Source organism: Oncorhynchus nerka, linkage group LG9a (assembly GCF_034236695.1).
Source record: "Oncorhynchus nerka isolate Pitt River linkage group LG9a, Oner_Uvic_2.0, whole genome shotgun sequence".
Taxonomy (NCBI): Eukaryota; Metazoa; Chordata; class Actinopteri; order Salmoniformes; family Salmonidae; genus Oncorhynchus; species Oncorhynchus nerka.
In genome coordinates this window covers 16800858-16819543 of record NC_088404.1, presented here as the reverse complement: position 1 = coordinate 16819543, position 18686 = coordinate 16800858, and the positions used below count along the sequence as shown (strand labels likewise).

General features: G+C 41.4%; 1 protein-coding gene across 1 annotated transcript in view; it reads left to right on the top strand.

Moving 5' to 3' along the window:
* The window catches only part of si:dkey-106n21.1 (solute carrier family 23 member 2), a 67789-nt gene that overhangs the window by 291 nt on the left and 48812 nt on the right, over window positions 1-18686 (top strand). Inside the window, exons 2-4 of the mRNA XM_029667429.2 lie at window positions 6297-6452; window positions 13338-13495; window positions 17844-18015. Of these exons, the coding sequence (XP_029523289.1) occupies window positions 6297-6452; window positions 13338-13495; window positions 17844-18015 (486 nt within the window). The remainder of the gene's footprint in view (window positions 1-6296; window positions 6453-13337; window positions 13496-17843; window positions 18016-18686) is intronic.

The following is an 18686-nucleotide window of genomic DNA, read 5'->3' as shown; positions in this document are numbered from 1 at the left end:
TCAGTGTTCATTGGTTCCTTGAAATATTTGGTTTCTTAAGCTGAATTTCATGATGTTGGGTCTCAATTGAACACAATTTTAGTGGGATATGGGAACTTTTTCCCACTGCATTCATGCTGGTTTACTTCAGTGCAGGAGAAAAACAAAGGGCTGAGTTATTCATCTTAGAAACTAGAGCTGAATTTAAGCTACTGTGGAATGTCATTTTCCCAGAGCATACTGAACAGACCGGGTAGCTCAATGGAAGACATTGTTTGATATCACAGCACGTAGCATAGATATGTTGTTATCAAATACAGTCATGCAATCCAAAACCAATATATATATATATAGAAATGACAAGAAATGACATTAAAATGGTAATAACACAGTTCTAACCTATAAACTGTGTGTTTGACTCCTGAGGAATCATTTAAATATTCTCTCCATACAATTGGCCTTTTTATTTATTTATATGCGTTTTCTCTCCCACTGCAAAGCCTTAATGGTAATCAATGTCTAGAAAACGGACTCAGAAAAGCAGTTAGCCAGGATGAATTAAGATGACAATAAGGATGATTATAAGGTACACAAAAGGCCATCAGATAGCTATATTGAGTCGTTTCATCTTACCGTCCAAAGCGAATGCATGCAGCCGGTATCACCGGTATCCTCCATGAACCGGTTCGTACATAAAACCTTCTCCATTCAGGCTTTCCTTTACTCAATTTAATGGTGAGAAGAAGGGAAAAACTGGGAAATATGCATACTTTCTTTATGAAACAGCACCACCATGCTAGTAGCTGTCAGCCAATCAGCATTCAGGGCTCCAACCACCTAGTTTATAATCATCCTTATAATTAACCCTAAGGCCGGCAGCATGTGATATAGAATTGTTTCATCTTAACGTCCAAAGGAAATACATGCAGCCGGCTATACACTGGTATCCCCTGTGGACCGGTTCGTACATAAAAACTTCTCCATTCAGGCTACAAAGGTGTCGATGACAAAACATTTATTTTTACTGCTCTAATTATGTTGGTAACCAGTTTATAATAGCAGTAAGGCTATTGTGGTATATGGCCAATATTCCGAGGCTAAGGGCTGTGTCCAGGCACTCCACTTTGCATTGTGCATAAGAACAGCCCCTTAGCCTTGGTATATTGGCCATATACCACATCCCTCAGGCCTTATTGCTTAATTATAAGATGATAATAAGACATGATAAAGGGGTTGTACTGTGCGTACTTATGACACACAAGTCTTAAAATGTTTTGGCATCGCTTAATAAGGCATTATAGTTATGGAGCTAAAGTATATGTTGCTGAATTACAATTTGTATTTATTTCAGACTGAATGGAGCGCTTAGTGTACACAGCTGGATTGAGAATTTATTTATTTTCACCCCCCCCCAAGCATATTTCTCCTCAACCTAACAAGACAACTAAAATAACAGCTGCCTGCACAAAATCTAAATAGCAACAATTGGCTGAGCCAAAGCAAACGTTCATGATAAATGTATGCGTGGACTAAACTGCAGTGTTATACATCTTTCTTCATGTCGTGGTATTTTCCCAGCACATTGAGTTGGGAAAATGCCAAGAACAGGCAAATCCCACCGTTAATAACCCTAAGACCAGGTACCACACATTAACATTGTCAAATCAGCTAAATCAATCAAATGAATAGCACATTATTATACAATAATCTGAGTAAAAACAATGAAGAAATGTAATTCCTACACTGTATCTCCACTGCAGTATTTCCAACAATGACTTTTGCTCTTTGCTGTGAATAAATAACATTTGGTCTAATATTTTTTACCAGGATCAAAATCTCACAGAGTAAAAATGTCTCACAAGTATAAAAGATAAACATTGAGACCATGACTGTCTGGAGATAATGTTTAAATTAAGGTTTGGAATGTTTTTCCGACTTCATGACAACAAGTGGAAAGTGTATCTGAACCAACAGCTTGTGTGTCCGAGATAGATCCCAGCATTTAGAGCGAAATGGTCCGGGGGATAGACTCCAAGTCCCCAAGTTTTGAAAAAACAAATATGGTGTATTCAGTAACAGCATGATGCATTAAACATGAATGTAACTGTTGCATTCCACATCTGTTCTGCACTAAATACTATGCTCAGAAATGGAAATGATGTTGTCTACTTAATAAAGAGAAATATCCATAATACACTATATATACAAAAGTATGTGGACAACCCTTCAAATGAGTGGATTTGGCTATTTCCGCCACACCCGTTGCTGACAGGTGTATAAAATTGAGCACACAGCCATGCAATCTCCAAAGACAGATATTGGCAGTAGAATGGCCAGAGCTCGGTGACTTTCAACGTGGCACTGTCATAGGATGCCACCTTTCCAACAAGGAAGTTCGTAAAATGTCTTCCCTGCCAGAGCTGCCCCGGTCAACTGTAAGTGTTGTTATTGTAAACTGGAAGAGTCTAGGAGCAACAACGGCTCAGCCCCGAAGTGGTAGGCCACACAAGCTCACAGAACGGGACCACCGAGTGCTGAAGCGCATAGCGTGTAAAAATCATCTGCCCTCGGTTGCAACACTCACTACTGAGTTCCAAACTGCCTCTGGTAGTAATGTCAGATAAAGTACTGTTTATCGGGAGCTTCATGAAATGGTTGTCCATGGCCGAGCAGCTGCACACAAGCCTAAGATCACCATGCGCAATGGCAAGCGTTGGCTGGACTGATGTTAAGCTCACCGCCATTGGACTCTGGAGCAGTGGAAATGCGTTCCCTGGAGTAATTAATCACTCTTCACCATCTGGCAGTCCGACAGACAAATCTGGATTTGGAGGATGCTAGGAACTGCTACCTGCCCCAATGCATAGTGCCAACGGTAAAGTTTGGTGGATGAGGAATAATGGTCTGGGGCTGTTTTTCATGGTTCGGGCGAGGCCCCTTAGTTCCAGTGAAGGGAAATCTTAACGCTACAGTATACAATGACATTCTAGATGATTCTGTGCTTCCAACTTTGTGGCAACAGTTTGGGGAAGGCCATTTCCTTTTTCAGCATGACAATGCCAATGGTGCCAATGGTACATAAAGTGAGGTCCATACAGAAATTATTTGTTGAGATCGGTTTGGAAGAAATTGATTGGCCTGCACAGAGCCCTGACCCCATCAAACACCAGTGAGCCAGGCCTAATCGGCCAACATCATTGCCCGACATCGCTAATGCTCTTGTGGCTAAATGGAATCAAGTCCCCGCAGTAATATTCCAGCATCTAGTGGAAAGCTTTCCCAGAAGAGTGAAGGCTGTTATAGCAGCAAAGGGGGGATCAACTTCATATTAATGCCCATGATTTTGGAATGAGATGTGCGACGAGCAGGTCTCCACATACTTTTGGTCATGTAGTGTAATTTGCCCATATATGGTTGTTGAGGTTGTTGAAAATCCACAGTTGGTTGTGTTAGTAAGGTGGCAAATTAGTAACTGATTGCCAAGACTCTGGACTCTTATACTTCTAAAACGGAATGAGGGAAGTGAAGGAAGTTCTAGTGGGAAGGCACATGGTTATGATTCGAGATTAGAGGGTCATTATGCTCATGTCATGCTGTACAGTAGGCTACACACCCACATGCAGTGAAAAACTCCCTTCTACCAAGCTATTAGAACATTTCTATCAATGTCTATGGCAGGGATGGGCAACTCCAATCCTCGTTGGCCTGATTGGAGTCACACTTTTTCCCCAGCCCCATCTAGCAGACCTGACTCCAATAATCATCTAATCAAGATCTTCAGTTTAAAATGCAATTAGTTTAATAAGCTGTATTTGCGAGTGATGGGGAAAAAGTGTGACACCACTCCGGCCCCTGAGGACTGGTGTTGCCCATCCCTGGTTTTGGGATGGCCACATGGTGGAGGTGGAGGGGAAATCCATTAGGTGGCAGCAAAAGATTAGCAGATCGTAGCCTGAGCATCCCGCTGAAACCAGCTGTTGGATAAGTCTACCCTTTGTGGCTCAAACAAGCAAAGACACATGGATTGGTTCTGAGAAATCCTGTTGAATTCTTTCACTGTGTTCATGTGATGAGGCATCGGAGGTACTGTTCTCAGATTAAAGGCTTTCAGAGTGATTTTAAGGCTTTTCTTGTGACAGTTGTAAGATTTCTGTACCTGTTGAACACATTGCTATCCATTTCTGCTTGAACCTTTTTCCCCAATACAGCACCTGCTTCCTCTCCACCTCTTTCCAGTGAAAACATATTCATACCACACATTTGATACGTATCATTTACCTTACCTCAATGAGAGATTAGGCATCATGATGAAGGTAGCTATGTTAGCAATAGTTACAAAAGAAGATGTAACAGCTGTTTGTAGATACAGGTGTTTGTAGACACAAATAAGGTGTATGACTGAATAAGCATTATCATGTGCGTGTCTCTAGAATGTAAGGAATATCTATACCTGCTACTGTATAATTGGTCAAATCAACTTCTTGCCCGATTAAACATTGCTAACATTACTTGAGCTCAGTCAACAAAGACTGAGCTTTTTAAACAAGATTTAATCCATAGTGAATTAGTTAAAACATTGCGGAAGAACGCACAAAGCATAGGGACGGTAATACATCTTGTGGGATACGTGTTAACATGTACCTGACTTCTTTATCTTTAGGACACTGACTGGTTTTAAGTAGCGTCGGTGGGCTATATGGCCTTGTTTACCGTCAGAATGGATTACTAGCTGCCCACACCGGTGCCATTTTCTACCATATCACCAATCACATGCTCCCATCAGACTCCGTATAGATTTCTCTTTCACGGTCGCAGGGTGCATGGGACAGAAGATGGACTCCATAGCTCAGGCCATAATAGTGACATGGATATGGATTCTTATGGGTCATTTCAGTGATTGAACAAGTACTGTGGCCATTACACAGTAGCACTAGCACATATTAGACATACCCTTTTTCTTTGTGGTAAAATAAATATATTTTGGGATGGTAGGAATACCACTTAGCCTTCCCTTCACAGGCAGATGTTTCTTGTTTTCTCTTTTAGTCTTTGGCATACTGTTCTTTTAGAATGAATTTGACATCAGAGAAGAATGTTAAAGGGAGGTAACACAATCCTGTGTGGTTGTCGTAGGACTGTTTCTGTTTTTCTCAGAAAATCACTAAAAACTGTATCTTGAGATATATGTTTTACTTTAAAAATTATTCTTAGTCTTTGAAGAGTACTATACTTTTCTCGTTAACTTTTCTTCTCCAGGAAATGGTATATGTAAGATTATAAACTGGGTGGTTCGAGCTCTGAATGCTGATTGGCTGACAGCCGTGGTACAGTATACCAGGTATACCACGGGTATGACAAAACATTTCTTTTTTTATTTATTTTATTTATTTATTTTTACCTTTATTTTACTAGGCAAGTCAGTTAAGAACAAATTCTTATTTTCAATGACGGCCTACGAACAGTGGGTTAACTGCCTGTTCAGGGGCAGAACGACAGATTTGTACCTTGTCAGCTCGGGGATTCGAACTTGCAACCTTTCGGTTACTAGTCCAACGCTCTAACCGCTATTTTTACTGCTCTAATTTCATCGGTAGCCAGTTTATAATAGCAATAAGGCACCGAGGGGGTTTGTGATATATGGCCAATATACCACGGCTAAGGGCTGGGTCCAGGCACTCCGCGTTGCGTTGTGCGTAAGAACACCCTTAGCCGTGGTATATAGGCCATATACCACACCTCCTCTGGCCTTATTGCTGAAGTATACTGTACTGTATGGCGTCATGGAAGTGAATGGTCAGTGAACTAATTCATCAAGAATTGTAGATTTTTAGATTGTTTTGGGAATTTCTTATGATAATAATAATAATTTACTTTGATGTCTATTTTTCTAGCTTGACGGGTAGCCTCAGAGGGTTATTTGTAGGTCACAAAATGTATGTCAAAGCATGTAAACTTATGTAAGTATGTACAGTATTGTATTGATTCTTGAAGAATATAACTTATAAATACAAAAATATAAGCGCGTTTTACTCCAATATTTGTAAATATAAACAAACACCATATATCCTCAAAACGTAGTTAAAACTATAATTTTGATATCATTGATGGTCAGTCCTTACACCCAAAGCTGTGTCTATGAATTTGAGAGTCGTATCATTTCTCCAGCCCCACCCCTCAGCTTTTTACCGAAATAGTGGTGGGAGACAGTTTGTTATTGTTTCAACTGTAGATTGTCAATTTTAGGCTCTGAACTATATGGAACAACGAACATAACCGCAAATGTCAACTTCCCCTCTAAAGACAGTTTTCCTCCACAGGGCCCAGACAGTGGTCAGTCAGAGAGGATTGACATGGATGGGGCTCACACGGAGGGTCTGGAAGAAGGTCAGGAGGACCAGAACAAAGGCCTAGACCTGGTCTACTCCATCAATGATAGGCCACCATGGTATCTCTGCATCCTGCTGGGCTTCCAGGTAAGGGAAGTACACAGTGCAGGTTGTACCCTGTGTTAACCACCAGGGTTGGGCTCAATTTCATTTTAATTTAGTTAATTCAGGAGGTGAACTGAAATCCCCCTTCCAATTGAAAATTAAGAATCTTAGAGGAAAATTGGAATTGGAATGTCAATTTATTTCCTGAATTGACTGAATTTAAATGTGATGGACCCAAAACCTGCTGTGAACCAGACATCTTCTTTATTGAGGAAACATGGACTTACTACGACTGTAATATGTGATTGTCTCACCTAGCTACCTTAAGATGAATACACTGTAAGTTGCTCTGGATAAGATTGTCTGCTAAATGACTAAAACGTAAATGTACATCCTTTACCTACTCCCTCTTCCCCTGTATATATATATATATATATATATCTTAGTCTACAGTTAAGTCTCCCTCTTATAACCATTTCCCATCTAGCATTTCTTGGAAATAGTTCTGCATGCTGGTTCCTAGCAGTCATATACTGTAAGTCCCCATGTCATGCCACTCCTGCTCTGCCTTTCCTTACTCACTTCGAAGTCACCCCATATTTGATGTCACCATTCCTCAAAGGTAAAAAACATAATGGACAGGAAACAGCCCATATCTTAATTAATAAGTACCACCATTGTGCCGGAGTGATTTAAGACTTTTATACATTTTAAACATTGTTTGCTTGAGCAACAGACTTCTGGGTTTTACCATTGGATTGGTCTTTTTCTTCTATTTCTTCTGCATCTGATGTTTGTGAGACAAGGGTGGACCCCGAAGAAGCCCGGGGCCGGTTATTTTTTACAAAAACGTCTGTAGTCAGAATTTTTTATACTTTCGACTCATCTGTCCATAGAACATTCTTCCAAGAGTCTTGATGATCATCCAGGTGCTTTCCGGCATTTTTTTGCAATCTTGAGTCAACTTTTTGGACGATATGGGTCCCATTATGTCTGGCGAAAACTAAACACTGCATTCCAAAGTAAAAACCTCATACCAACGGTCAGGCATGGTGGTGGTAGTGTGATGGTTTGGGGATGTTTTGCTGCCTCGGGACCTGGATGACTTGCCTTAATAGAAGAACCATGAATTCTGCTCTGTATCATTGAATTCTAGAGGAGAATGTCAGGCCATCCGTTTGTGAGCTGAAGCTGAAGCGCAGCTGGATAATGCAGCAAAACAATGATTAAAACCACACAATCAAGTCTACATGAAAATGGTTAAAAAGCAACACATTTGAAGTTGTGGAATTATCTAGTCATAGTTCAGACCTAATCCCAATTGAGATGTTGTGGCAGGACTTAAAACAAGCAGTTCATATTTGACAACCCACAAATGTTGCTGAGTTAAAGCAGTTCTACATGCAAGAGTGGGCCAAAATTCCGCCACAGCGATGTCAGAGACTGATCAACAGGAAGCATTTGGTTGCAGTCATTGCAGCTAAAGGTGGCACAACCGGTTATTGAGCAGATGGGGGAAATGACTTTTTCACCCAGGGGAATTGAGTGCTCCATAACTTTGTTGATTACATTTAAAAATATATGCATTTCCTGTTGTTGTTATTTGTAAACGCAGGTTCCTTTGATCTAATATTAGTTTTTGGTTGAAGATCTGACAACATTTAGTATCATAAAAATATGCAAAAACAGAGAAAATCAGAATGGGGCAAATACTTTCTCACAGCACTGTATCTATGAAAAGCCAAGACTCTCACGAACACGCATGTGTAACATGTTTGTCTCTATGACGCTCACAAGTTACACAATAGTCGTTAGAAGGTAAGAGGTTCTTCTACACAGAAGATCATAGGAAATCTCAGGACATTGTGTCTATAATACTGTAATAAGCTCACATAGTTGCTGTCAAAAACTCCAAACTTCACACAGTTGTCAGTGGATATGAATTTCCCACAGAGCAAACCATTCTGTACTTCCAGCCGGGAGGGGAAACGTTTTATTGGGTGGGGCCACTATTTCCTTCAATTCTACACATTTTGCCATAGGGGTGGAGTAAAATGTTTACGGTTTTTAATATGACAACTGATGATCAATGGGCCCACCCCAGTCGGTAATTCGGTTCTGCTTACTACAATTTCAGATAGCTGGCCTCTATCTAAAATAATTTAGCTGACATGGGCCTATTGAGTGACTGCTGATGCACAAACACATTTCGAATTTCTATTATTTTAACTCTGAACAATAAGTTTAGACCGACTGAGTCCCCCCCCCAAAAAAACCATTGGTTTGCAGGCCTACAAAAGAGGTGCCGCCAGTTGCCCATCCCAGACTGACAGCATTCATATAAAATCATTGTCTTATCAGGTTTTCGCTTTTGACGACCCTATTAGTTAAATTGACATTTGTCAAAACCACTCATTCAAATTGTTCTGTGTTCTACCTGTTGCTCTGGTTGTCCTGAAAATAAAATGGTAAAATACTTCATTGTGAGGCTAAATATAAATATTACTCGATAAATGAAAAGCTGATTTTTGCTTGGGTCTCGGAACTGATAGGGTTTCCCATAATGAGGAGGTTGGACAGAACATTAACATGAAGTTCTGGTGTATAGCATCGACCAGCACTTTCTGGAACACCTGAGCAGACATCAAGGATGCATAAGCTCAAAGGCTCACCATAAGGTCAGGATATATAGTATATAGTGCCCTCGGAAAGTAATCAGACCCCTTGACTTTATCACATTTTGTTACCTTACATTAAATCCTCAGCAATCTACACACAATATCCCATAATGACAAAGTGAGAACAGGATTTTAGATTTTTTTTCAAATTTATTATAAATAAAAAACAGATACCTTATTTACATAAGTATTCAGACCCTTTGCTATGAGACTCAAAATTGAGCTCAGGTGCATCCTGTTTCCATTGATCATCCTTGAGATGTTTCTACAACTTAATTGGAGTCCACCTGTGGTAAATTCAACTGATTGGACATGATTTAGAAAGGCACACACCTGTCTAGGTAGCCTAGTGTAGTGGTTAGAGCGTTGGGCCAGTAACCAAAAGATCGAATCCCCAAGCTGACAAGGTATATAAGGTCCCACAGTTGACAAGGCATGTCAGAGCAAAAACCAAGTCATGAGGTTGAAGGAATTGAGCTCCAAGACAGGATTGTGTTGAAGCACAGATCTGGGGAAGGGTACCAAAACATTTCTGCAGCATTGAAAGTCCCTAAGAACGCAGTGGCCTCCATCATTCTTAAATGAAAGAAGTTTGGAAACACCAAGACTCTTCCTAGAGCTGGCACCCCCTGCCAAACTGAACAATCGGGGGAGAAGGGCCTTGGTCAGGGAGGTGACCAAGAACCCGATGGTCACACTGACAGAGCTCTAGAGTTTCTCTGTGGAGATGGGAGAAGGAAGGACAACCATCTCTGCAATACTCCCCCAATCAGGCCTTTATGGTAGAGTAGCCAGACTGATGCCATCGGCAGGGAGTGGGAGACTAGTCAGGATCAAGGCAAAGATGAACGGAGCAAAGTACAGAAAAATCCTTGATGAAAACCTGCTCTAGAGCACTCAGGACCTCTCAGACTGGGGCGAAGGTTCACCTTACAACAGGACAACGGCCCTAAGCACAAAGCCAAGACAACGCAGGAGTGGCTTTGGGACAAGTCTCTGAATGTCCTTGAGTGGCCCAGCCAGAGCCCAGACTTGAACACGTTCGAACATCTCTGGAGAGACCTAAAATATCTGTGCAACAACGCTCCCCATCCAAGCTGATAGAGCTTGAGAGGATCTGCAGAGGAGAATGGGAGAAGCTCCTCAAATACAGGTGTGCCAAGCTTATAGCGTCATACCCAAGAAGACTCAATGCTGTAATCGCTGCCGAAAGTGCTTCAACAAAGTACTGAGTTAAGGGTCTCAATACTTATTTAAATGTAATATTATTTTTTTAAATCATTTTTTTTTTTGCTTTGTCAATATGGGGTATTGTGTGTAGATTGATGAGTAAAAAAAACTATTAAATAAATTATAGGATAAAGCTGTAGTGTAATAACATGTGGAAAAAGTCAAGGGGTCTGAATACTTTCTGAAGGCACCTGTGAACAAGGCCTTCAGAGATTAGTCAAAAGATAGACACAAACATAAAGGAGGAAGTGGATCTCGCAAACCATGAGGGTCCTATGATGTCTAAAATGGCACCCTATTCCCTATGTAGTGCACTACATTTGACCAGGACCCATAGGGCCTGAAATGGCACCCTATTTCCTATGTAGTGTACTCATTTTAACCAGGACCCATAAAGCCCAATTGGCACCCTATTCCTATTTTAGTACACTACTTGTGACGAGTCCCTATAGGGCTCTGGTCAAAAGCTGTGCACTATGTAGGGAGTAGGGTTTCATTTCCCACGTATACACGTATACTTTCTCATTTTGGATGGCAGGGTAGCCTAGTGATTAGAGTGTTGGACTAGTAACCAAAAGGTTGGAAGTTCAAATCCCCGAGCTGACAAGGTACAAATCTGTCATTCTGCCCCTGAACAGGCAGTTAACCCACTGTTCCTAGGCTGTCATTGAAAATAAGAATTTGTTCTTAACTGACTTGCCTTGTTAAATAAAGGTCAAATTAAAAAATACATTTTGACCCCAAACTCAAACCTGGTTTGTGTGGCCAAAGTGCTCTAATTTCATGTCATCTGACCAAAGCACCGGTTCCAATCTAAGTGCCAATGTCGTTTAGTGAGGTCCAGGTGTTTACATTTGTTGGACAGCATGAAAATAGAGCTCTTTGGCTACGCACACCAGTTTGGCATTGAAATGAGAATGCATGAGCAAAAAATGACCCCGTACCTACTGTAAAATTTTGCTTCCACTGGTCCTCGGGCCCTTATTAAGGTCAACCGCATCATGAACTTTATCCAGTACCAGGACATTTTAACCAAAAACCTGGTTGCCTCAGCCAGGAGGCTGAAACTTGACAGTAAGTGAACAGTATCATCCAGCAAGACAATAACACCAAACACACATCGAAATCCACAAAGAAATTATTAATTGACAACAAAATTATAATTTTTCAATGTCCATCTCAGTTTTCGGGCTTAAAACCCATTGAATTGAAGAGGACAGTCCATAAGCGCAGACAAACGGTATCAAGGATCTGGAAGGATTCTGTATGGAGGAATGATTTAAGATCCCTTCCAATGTGTTCTCCAACTCATAAAACATTATAGAAAAAGTATCAGTGTCTTTATCCTCGCAAGGTGAGACATTGATAGGTATTGAAAACAGGGGTGACAATAATTTTGAACACTACCTTTTTGATAAAAGAAATATGACTCTCTGAGCAATTAAATTAGTATAAAATAATATATATTTTTAGCATACAATATAGCTTAGTATTTGAATGACTTATTTTATACATCATTTTTGTTCATCTTTATCAAGGGTGTCAATAAGTTTGGACGGCACTGTATGTATGTAGTAACTTATATTATTAATGGTAGCGGTAGTTATATTAATTGGAGGCCTATTAGTAATTTAACAACTTATTTTGTGCTTACATTTTTGTTGTTGCTGTTAATGTAGCTTCATTGCCAAAATCCTGACCTATCCCTTTAAACCAAATGTCATTATCGACTAATAGGGTATTTTCCCACTGCACTGTGTCAACACTGGACTATCCAGTTCCAGGCATAAGCGACATAATCGGTCACTTAGGGCCCCAGTTGGGGTCTCTTGGCAGTAAGAATACACCAGGTGCAAATTCAAAATTTGGTTGTGCATCAGCAGTTTGGCCAATTTTTAGATTGGTAGTTAGTCTAGCCAGCTTTCTAAACTTGTATTAACCATGGCCGAATACCAACTGGGCACGCAGGGCCCTAACCTCCAGGGGGCCCCCATTGATTTTGTTAGTCATTCTCACTCATATTATATTAACATGGCATAAGTCATTACAAAAGGTGCAGAATTGCAGGAAATTACCTGCAAAACGGCACATTTTTGCTCTCTACCCCATGGCAAAATGAGTAGAATTGCAGGAAATTAACTGTAAAACATTCTCTACACCGTCAAGAGGGAGGCCACTAAAATGTTTTGCCATGCTTATGTTATGCTAGTATAACACAAGCATTTGCACACCTACATGCTTAAAGCCCAGGGCTAACAGAGAAGCTGAGGGGACAATTAAATGCATATCCTGTAGTCATTCAGCAAATATGTTTTCACACTACTGATTTCAACAATGTGTTTGTAAGGTCAGGCGGGTGTTTAGGGTGATTAATTCTACCACTGAAAAGAGGAGGGCCAGCTAAGACCTGGGCCAATGTTGGTGTTATCCAACTTCAATGAACGCATAATGCGAAATTTATGTGCGAAATGTGGTTTTGGCCTGGGCCAAGGGAGATCTAGGCTAAACCAAAACCTGTGAAGAGCTTTAAAGGGATAGTGATAGATTTAGGCAATGAAGCCCTTTTTCTACTTACCCAGTCAGATGAACATATGGATACCATTTTATGTCTCTGATTGAGTGCAGATTGAAGGAATTTGGAGTTAGTTTTGTGAGCCATCGCTAACTAGCTTGAGCGCAACAACTGGAAGTCTTCACGTACCATAAACATATAAATGTTATCCATGAGTTACTCTGACTTTGGTTAGGTAGAAAAAGGGCTTAGTCACTATCTCTTTAAATGTTTGGACTGAAAAAGAATGGGGAAATAGTAAAGGTGAATATAGCCTAATCATAATAGTATTAGAACAGCGTGTTCTGACATTTGTATTTGTGTGTGATATGAAGTCATGACAGGTATGTCAATATGTCTTTCAGGGGTTGTTCTGTTGTTACAGTTATCTGTTTACAATATACTGTGACTCGGACCATGACATTTCATGCGTATGCCTTTCGGTCTTTCTTCTGCTTCTGTCAACAGCATTATATCCTGGCATTTGGTGGCATAATTGCAGTGCCTCTGATCCTGGCCGAGCCTCTCTGTATTGGAAACAACAACGCCGCCAAGAGCCTACTCATCTCCACCATATTCTTTGTGTCGGGTGTGTGCACATTGCTTCAGACCACTATCGGAACCAGGTAGTTAGTCCTCTTGGCATTTCCTTAATAGCTTACCTTTCACATAAGGGCACACACATACAGTTGAAGTCAGAAGTTTATATACACTTAGGTTGGGGTCATTAAAACTCATTTTTCAACAACTCCACACATTTCTTGTTAACAAACTATAGTTATGGCAAGTCGGTTAGGACATCTACTTTGTGCATGACACAAGTAATACCAAAGTATCTTTATCCACAGTAAAATTAGTTATATATCGACATAACCTGAAAGGCCGCTCAGCAAGGAAGAAGCCACTGCTCCAAAACCGTCATAAAAAGCCAGACTACAGTTTGCAACTGCACATGGGGACAAAGATCGTACTTTTTGGAGAAATGTCCTCTGGTCTGAGGAAACAAAATAAAGGTGTTTGGCTATAATGACCATTGTTCTGTTTGGAGGAAAAAGGGGGAGGCTTGCAAGCAGAAGAACATCATCCCAACCGTGAAGCACAGGGGTGGCAGCATCATGTTGTGAGGGTGCTTTGCTGCAGGAGGGACTGGTGCACTTCACAAAATAGCTGGCATCATGAGGCAGGAAAATTATGTGGATATATTGAAGCAACATCTCAAGACATCGCAAATGGGTCTTCCAAATGAACAATGACCCCAAGCATACTTCCAAAGAAGTGGCAAAATGGCTTAAGGACAACAAAGTCAAGGTATTAGAGTGGCCATCACAAAGCCCTGACCTCAATCCTATAGAAAACTTGTGGGCAGAACTGAAAAAGCGTGTGCGAGCAAGGAGGCCTACAAACATGACTCAGTTTTTCAACTCAATATTAGAAAGGTGTTCTTAATGTTTTGTACACTCAGTGTATAGGCCTCAGTGTATAGACACAAGGATGTATAAATGCAAACACATGTAGGAGCCTACTTTAAACCCACAGAGGCTTAGAAGAACACACAGACAAGGCTGTGTGCATGCATGCTTGAGTAGACACGCAATCGTGCACACATCTGAACATACATCTGAACCCAAACAGAGATCTGAACCCAAACATACATCTGAACCCAAACAGAGATCTGAACCCAAACAGCGATCTGAACTTAACATAAATCCTTCTCTAAACTCAGCAAAAAAAGAAACGTCCTGTCACTGTCAACTGCGTTAATGTTCAGCAAACTGAACATGTGTAAATATTTGTATGAACATAAAAAGATTCAACAACTTAGACATAAACTGAACAAGTTCCACAGACATGTGACTGCCCCATATTTACCAGTTCTTGCTGTGAGATGTTACCCCACTCTTCCACCAAGGCACCTACAAGTTCCCAGACATTTCTTGGGGGAATGGCCCTAGCCCTCACCCTCCGATCCAACAGATCCCAGACGTGCTCAATGGGATTGAGATCCGGGCACTTCGCTGGCCATGGCAGAGCATTGACATTCCTGTCTTGCAGGAAATCACGCACAGAACGAGCAGTATGGCTGGTGGCATTGTCATGCTGGAGGGTCATGTCAGGATGAACCTGCAGGAAGGGTACCACATGAGGGAGGAGGATGTCTTCCCTGTAAAGCACAGCATTGAGATTGCCTGCAATGACAACAAGCTCAGTCCGATGATGCTGTGACACACCACCCCAGACCATGACGGACCCTCCACCTCCAAATCGATCCCACTCCAGAATACTGTACAGGCCTCGGTGTAACGCTCATTCCTTCGACGATTTACGCGACTCCAACCATCACCCGGGTGAGACAAAACCACGACTTGTCATTGAAGAGCACTTTTTGCCAGTCCTGTCTGGTCCAGTGACGGTGGGTTCGTGCCCTTAGGCGACGTTGTTGCCGATGATGTCTGGAAAGGACCTGCATTACAACAGGCCTACAAGCCCTCAGTCCAGCCTCTCTCAGCCTTTTGCAGACAGTCTGAGCACTGATAGAGGGATTGTGTGTTCATGGTGTAACTCTGTCAGTTGTTGTTGCCATCCTGTACCTGTCCTGCAGGTGTGATGTTTGGATGTACCGATCCTGTGCAGGTGTTGTTGCACATGGTCTGCCGCTGTGAGGACGATCAGCTGTCCATTCTGTCTTAGGCGTCTCACAGTACGGACATTGCAATTTATTGCCCTTTCACACAGATGAGCAGGGAACCTGGGCATCTTTCTTTTGGTGTTTTGGTGTTCAGAGTCAGTAGAAAGGTCTATTTAGTATCCTAAGTTTTCATAACTGTGAGCTTAAATGCCTACCGTCTGTAAGCTGTTAGTGTCTTCACGACTGTTCCACAGGTGCATGTTCATTAATTGTTTATGGTTCATTGAACAAGCATGGGAAACAGTGTTTAAACCCTTTTCAATGAAGATCTGTGAAGTTATTTGGATTTTTACGAATTATCTTTGAAAGACAGGGTCCTGAAAAAGGGACGTTTCATTTTTCGCTGAGTTTATTTCCATCTAGGTAATCCTTTTGGAAATATCTGTCTCCAGTTCTAAGTAAAGTAAAGTTCCAGACAACTTAATGCCCTAATGTACAGTATAGTGAAGACAGGTTTAGGGCCTGGGCCCACCACAGTTTAAGAATGATTCCTGTCCAAAGCCTTATGTTGAGTTTCCATGAGTTAGAGCTGAAGAGCCCAGGTGCAAGATTGGTCAGTATGGTATTATATCACTATAAGACTCGACAATCACCCAGATGAGTCTATCACATCCCAGCAGTTATGTATCATAAACATAACCTAATTGCAACCTTATTTATTTAAGCTGGTTTGAACTAATACGTGTACCCTCTAGTAGTATACAGTAATGACACTGAATATGCACTGAGTATACTAAACATTAGGAACACCTTCTTAGTATTTTTTTTTTAAATTTTAATTTCACCTTTATTTAACCAGGTTTAACCTAGTTGAGAACAGGTTCTCATTTGCAACTGCGACCTGGCCAAGATAAAGCATAGCAGTGTGAACAGACAACAGAGAGTTACACATGGAGTAAACAATTAAAAAGTCAATAACACAGTAGAAAAAAAGGGAGTCTATATACATTGTGTGCAAAAGGCATGAGGAGGTAGGCGAATAATTACAATTTAGCAGATTAACACTGGAGTGATAAATGATCAGATGGTAATGTACAGGTAGAGATATTGGTGTGCAAAAGAGCAGAAAAGTAAATAAATAAAAACAGTATGGGGATGAGGTAGGTAAAAATGGGTGGGCTATTTACCGATAGACTATGTACAGTTGCAGCGATCGGTTAGCTGCTCAGATAGCAGATGTTTGAAGTTGGTGAGGGAGATAAAAGTCTCAAACTTCAGCGATTTTTGCAATTCGTTCCAGTCACAGGCAGCAGAGAACTGGAACGAAAGGCGGCCAAATGAGGTGTTGGCTTTAGGGATGATCAGTGAGATACACCTGCTGGAGCGCGTGCTACGGGTGGGTGTTGCCATCGTGACAAGTGAACTGAGAATGGCGTTGCAGTTCTTGATACAAACCAGTGCGCCTGGAACTTACTAAAAGCACTTACATCTTTTGTCTTGCCCATTCACCCTTTGAATGACACACATACACAATCCATGTCTCAATTGTCTAAAGGCTTAACAATCGTTCTTTAACCTGTCTCCTCCCCTTCATCTACACTGATTGAAGTGGATTTAACAAGTGACATCAATAAGGGATCATAGCTTTCACCTGGATTCACCTGGTCAGTCTTTCATGGAAAGAGCAGGTGTTCTTATTGTTTTTTGCACTCAGTGTATCTCAACTGTTGTGAGACCAAAATGGGTTGGTTGTATAAGGCTAAAAATACTGGACCAGGGATGCATCCAGTGGAAGAAATCAGGCAAATAGGCACCTACATTAGCTACCCAACCAGCTACCTTACTAGCTACCCAACCAGCTACCTTACTAGCTACCCGACCAGCTACCTTACTAGCTACCCAACCAGCTACCTTACTAGCTACCCAACCAGCTACCTTACTAGCTACCCAACCACCTACCCACCTACATCATTTCTTGGCTCCAGATATCAGGAATCATTCCGTGGCCATTGAGACGACATTGGGATAATATTGGGTCGTGATCGAGTTAACTTGAGCTTCTTTGACAAGACGACATTGGGATAATATTGGGTCGTGATCGAGTTAACTTGAGCTTCTTTGACAAGACGACATTGGGATAATATTGGGTCGTGATCGAGTTAACTTGAGCTTCTTTGACAATCTGCATCTATACACTTTTAGGTCAACTGTTGGTTCTAAAAAGCCCAGGGTAGTTGTACTCTTTTAATCTTAAATCTTATTTGCTACCAGGCAGACCACTGGTAGATGAACCAGACCATTCCATCCTTAACCCATGATTGCTACTGGTTGCCTCTTTCTTTCCACAGGTTGCCAATCCTCCAGGGGGGTACCTTTAGCTTCATCACCCCCACTCTGGCCATACTTGCTCTGCCTAAGTGGCAGTGCCCTGCCCCCAGTGCCATGTCCCAGCAGCTTCAAAATGCCACTGGCTCCCTGCTAATGGACTCTGATGAGGTGTGGAAGTTACGCATGAGAGAGGTATGTTTGCGGTCTAGATCCAACAAGTGATATACAAAAAACTTCCTGAACTAATATCAATCACATAGCAATATAAATCAAGACTAAATTTTTTTTAAATGTCGGGAGTAAGTGATATATTGCTAACACACTGTCTGAACTCATGTACATACCACTCAGGACACTAAATCAATTGTACTAAGTGTCGATAGCACCTTACATCCAGCATCCAGGTATATTGGTTTGACTTATGACTTGTTAGAATATGTTACGTCTCTCCATGCATGAAATTGTCAACTGTCTCAAACTGAGGCTTCTGAGTGGTGCAGCAGTCTAAGGCACTTCATCTCAGTGCTAGAGGCATCACTACAGACCCTGGTTTGATTCCAGGCTGTATCACAACTGGGTGTGATTGGGAGTCCCATAGGGCATTGCACAATTGCCCCAGCGTGGCACAGTGTGGGCTTCGCTGGCGTGGCCCAGCTTGGGTTTGGCTGGGCCCAATTGGCCCAGCGTGGGTTTGGCTGGGGTAGGCCATCATTGTATATAAGAATTTGTTCTTAACTGACTTGCCTAGTAAAATAAAATACAGTGCCTTGTGAAAGTATTCGGCCCCCTTGAACTTTGCGACCTTTTGCCACATTTCAGGCTTCAAACATAAAGATATAAAACTGTATTTTTTTGTGAAGAAT